Below are 5,000 nucleotides of genomic sequence, written 5' to 3' on the forward strand. Positions count from 1 at the left end.
AGGAAGGTTGAAGTTCTGAATGGATTTTGAAATCCTGAGAGGAATATTTAACGTGGAATGTTTGCGGCGATGTTTCTGAGCGCAGTAGTGAGCAGAACGTTTACATTTTCTCTAGTGGAATGTTAAGAATTCTGGTGTTGATGTGCGTTTCATAACGGTTTTCACTGAATCCCTGTGGTTCTCCTTCGTATTCCCGCTGTGACTGCGGGAATTCTGAATCTGGCTGTACGGATCACTATTCTTCATGCTCATAACTCCAGATCCGCAGGTACGTTAGCGTTAGCATTAGCGTTAGCGTTATGCTCTGATGCCAGCTCTGAATATCGTCAGTACAGTTAACGCTAGAGGAGGCGAGGTTCAGAACAACACTGTCCCTAGCTATGCTAAACTTTGTCCTGCTGAAATAAAGCTCTACAGGGATATTACAGGATGTTAAAAGGATAAACATTGCTTCTGACTCGTGATTGAGTCGTAAATTAATAAATGTACACTACAATAAACGGCAGAGAAACCCAGACCTAAATCAAACGCACAGGTTCTTCGGCCTGCTGCTAGACGTGGAATCGGTGCAGTCCAGTTTTACAGCAGTCCAACATCGACATGTCTGACAGCATTCCAGCTCCTTCTGAAGCTGATCTTCAGATAAACCCTCGTCCTGGCGTCACAGAGCTGGAGGACAAGGCCAGACGCCGTCTGAAACACACACATGAAAAAAATTTGATCACGTGTTTAGCAGCGCTGCTCAGATCCTGCGTTTTCCTGAGTACGGATCTTTCTGCTGGGATGCATCACACTTTTGTGTGTAAACGACCCGAATCTGACCCGAAGTGACCCGAATCTGACCCCAAGTGACCCGAATCTGACTCGATGTGACCCGAATCGACCTGAATCTGACCCGAAGTGACCTGAATCTGACTCGATGTGACCCGAATCTGACCCGAATCGACCTGAATCTGACCCGAAGTGACCCGAATCTGACTTGAATCTGACCCGAAGTGACCTGAATCTGACTCGAATCTGACCTGAATCTGACCCGAATCTGACCCGAATCGACCTGAATCTGACCCGAACTGACCCGAATCTGACTCGAATCTGACCCGAAGTGACTCGAATCTGACCCGAAGTGACCTGAATCTGACCCGAAGTGACCTGAATCTGACCCGAAGTGACCTGAATCTGACTCGAATCGACTCGAATCTGACCCGAAGTGACCCGAATCTGACTCGAATCTGACCTGAATCTGACCCGAATCAACTCGAATCTGACCCGAAGTGACCCGAATCTGACTCGAATCTGACCTGAATCTGACTCGAATCTGACCCGAATCGACCCGAATCTGACCCGAAGTGACCCGAAGTGACCCGAATCTGACCCGAAGTGACCCGAATCTGACCCGAATCGACTCGAATCTGACCCGAAGTGACCTGAATCTGACCCGAAGTGACTCGAATCTGACCCGAAGTGACCTGAATCTGACCCGAATCGACTCGAATCTGACCCGAAGTGACCTGAATCTGACCCGAAGTGACCTGAATCTGACCCGAAGTGACCTGAATCTGACCCGAATCGACTCGAATCTGACCCGAAGTGACCCGAATCTGACCCGACGTGACCCGCATGCCGTCACATCCCAGCGTCACGTGATGAAATCGCCTGCATTCAAGTCTTTTACCTCCTTTAATCAGAGTTAAAATTTTCTCTTGAAGTGTCTTTAAAATCAACTTTAAAGCCATCAGGAATGAAGAGGGATTGCAAGTTCAATAAGGAAAGCAGCAGATCTGTTTGTCTGTTTGCTTTTTTGTCTTTTTCTTTTTTAAGAAAGTTTGCCGGAAGGTTCCACGTTGAGACGGGGTGTGCGCATCGGGACTGGGGTCCCGCGGGATGAAACAAAAAGCTCGTCGGTTATCAAGTGAAGATATCTCGAACAAAGTAAAAGACCTCCGCTGCTTCTCTTGATGTGCTACAGAACAAATCTAAAAGCAGTTTTCCTGTTCGTAGCCGTGTTTAATCTGCAGGTTGCAGTAGACCGCACGGGAAACCGAGCCGGTCTCGACCGGCGCCCGGGGTCCAGTTTCAGTACCGATATCGGAGAAGTAAAGCGGTGTCGGCCCACCTCAAAATATTCCCCCCGCTGTCCTGTTTGCACTGATTTTTTGGTGAAGCTGTACGTTTCAGCTCGTACACACACTCACACATCACACACACATCCTCCTGATTTCACTTCAGTACACACACAGAGTCTGGTGAGTTTAACAGAAATGCTGTATAATATAAAAATTGTATATATGAGTGTGTGTGTGTGTGTGTGTGTGTGTGTGTGTGTGTGTTTCTCATGGGAATTTTGTTCTCTGCTGAGGTTCTGGTGGGATGTTGCTCCACAGAGAGAGAGAGTTTCCATGCCACTCGACCCCTGTGTGAATACTTCATACTTCCTTACCAGTGTTTCAGAACTTTTACATACTTTTTATCCCTTTATCTATTTATTATAAATGTGTGTGTATATATATATATATATATATATATATATATATATATATATATATATATATATATATATATATATATATAGTGTATGTATGTATGTATGTATATATATATATTTGTTTGATTGTGTTTGTTTGTTTGGGGGGGCAGCTTTTTTACAGCTCACAGCAGTAAAACGTACAGCACAGGAACAAAACCGTCCATAAAAAGTCCGTACAGGATTTTGGAGTTTTTTTGTGGGGAAAAATCGCTTGATTCTGCTGCAGCTTTGCTCAGAGTTTGTGAGTTTGTGAGTTTATGATGTAATATGCAGAGTTTTTTGTGCTTTTTTGTGGAAAACTACTTGAATTGGTGAAATAGTTCTGCGCGGACTTTCACAGTGCTGTTTGTTGGTAACCGAGAGCTTTTACCTGTACTCGTGTTCGACACGCGTGAATCGAAGAGGCTCTGGCTGAATGCACATCGGGATGACGTCACGTGACGCGTCTCTAACTGCCCGGGATGACGTCACGTGAAGCGTCTCTAACTGCCCGGGATGACGTCACGTGACGCGTCTCTAACTGCCCGGGATGACGTCACGTGACGCGTCTCTAACTGCCCGGGATGACGTCACTGGCCCGGATCTGCAGAAAATCTGCGGTAATTTAAAATTTTCAGCTCCTCTGAATATCGCGGCGTTTCCTTTAATGGCGTTAATTTCTGTGATTGTGAAGTCTGGATTGAACTGCTCTGACGGAATCGTTCAGGAAACAGAATCCCTGAGCCGCCAGACGAGAGAGAGTGTGTGATTATACCGAGTGTGTGTCAGGATTTTAATCAAAAAGCAGTTCCGTGGAATGTGACTTGAAGCGAAGCTGCTGATTGGTCAGCTGCTGTAACCGGCCCCTTTATGACATCACCAGCTGGCATGTGATGTTGAAGTTTCGCATTTTTATCTGAAATTGTTTAACTCTCTCGCTTGGATTTCCCCCACTGTATAAACAGCAAAAACTTGGGAAGTTGAAATTTTCCAGATGCTGATGTTTCTGAGTGATGGTGGAACCTGTATGTAACCCCGGGGGAAAACTTGGATATAAATAGATTAAATAACTAAATAAGTCCTGAGTGAATATTAGTATCATCCAATACGAGGTCAGGGTGCTGTTAGGACATCAGCCTGTCGGAGTGAGAGCTGCTACATTCCAGCCAGCGGGATGTCTGAGCCCGCCTCTCCGCTAGCGAGGGAGATGGGAAGAGACTCGGTAGTAACCGAGGCATCGTAGCGGTATGCTGATGCTGCTGTTACGGGTGTAAATCACCAACCGCATAGACCGCCACGAAAGAGTCCAAGTTGGAAGGCATGTTGGAGTAATGTGCCGTTCTCTTGCACCGGTCTTAATGTTGAGTTCAGATGTTGATTGACGGCGGATACGGTGGAGTCCGACCCGTCGGCGAAGATTCTGGATAACCTCGGAGAAACCGTTCCAGTAATGGATGGCGAGCCAACCCCACTCGACCTAGAACCCGATTGCAGCTAGGAGGTTGCAGTTTCGGCACACTGCGCCCGAGAGCTTTGATTTATTTTCCCTTGGCCCAAGGGATTGGGTAGAACTGTGTGCACGTTGACACTTGGAGGACGACACTCAGACTGCTCTGACTCGGTACGCGGTGAACTCTGTCTCACCAAGACCTGGGTGTAGTTACGTTAGAGGTTGAGTGTGATCTGATTTGAGCAGCACTTCGTTTGAAAGATGTTGTGTTAACTTGATAATTGTGTAGTGGACATGTACTGTGTTCTTCTGATAATTTTTTAGTGTGTAAGTTTGGGATTCTTATTTGTCATTTCTTTTATTTCCTTACTGTTATATTTGTTCCTATCGGGTATTTTATACAATAAATTAAGTTAATTTAATTTGTGTGTCTGGCGTATTACTTCACTGCCGTCATCCAGCTGGTGGCTCCAGCGAGTGAATCTATAGGCTTTCGATCTGGCCCAATTCCGAAGATCTAGATCTCTCGACTACTCATTACGGTCATCACACGCTGTATACCCCGTGAGTGGGTTAAATGTACAAACTCTCTCCTCCTATTGGTGGGTTTTAGATGAGATGAGCATTGTAGAAGTCTGATCTCACACTGTGAGAGACACTGACAGAAAATCAGACTGAAAACAATGCAGTGGAAATCCAAGTTTATGTATCGGCCGCATTGAAGCTAACTGATTCAAAAGAGTCAGTGTTCTGGTCTTATTGTTGATGATATTCACTACAGAGTGAAAAGGGGCGTGGCCTATGCTGTGCTTATCAATCACATTGAGGGGGGCGTGGTCTCTGAATGTGTAAATCGCACTGGAGGGGGTGTGGCTTGCTAAATCAAACTAACATTTTTTTCTCAAATAAAATGTAACTGTTCACATGACACCGAATCTCTGTATCATGTTGAAATGACTCATGAATCAGATTAATCATATTTGCAATGAATCTTTGGCTGATTTAAATGTTATTGTGTTTCAGAGCTCACTGACCGAGGTACAGTTT

At 45.4% G+C, this 5,000-nt stretch overlaps 1 protein-coding gene across 1 annotated transcript in view; it reads left to right on the forward strand.

Moving 5' to 3' along the window:
* The window catches only part of pde8a (phosphodiesterase 8A), a 46,056-nt gene that overhangs the window by 22,700 nt on the left and 18,356 nt on the right, over nt 1-5,000 (forward strand). Inside the window, exon 2 of the mRNA XM_053678205.1 lies at nt 4,977-5,000. This exon is cut by the window's right edge and continues 33 nt beyond it. Coding sequence (XP_053534180.1) covers nt 4,977-5,000 — 24 coding nt within the window. The remainder of the gene's footprint in view (nt 1-4,976) is intronic.

This window comes from Ictalurus punctatus, chromosome 4 (assembly GCF_001660625.3).
Source record: "Ictalurus punctatus breed USDA103 chromosome 4, Coco_2.0, whole genome shotgun sequence".
Lineage (NCBI taxonomy): Eukaryota > Metazoa > Chordata > Actinopteri > Siluriformes > Ictaluridae > Ictalurus > Ictalurus punctatus.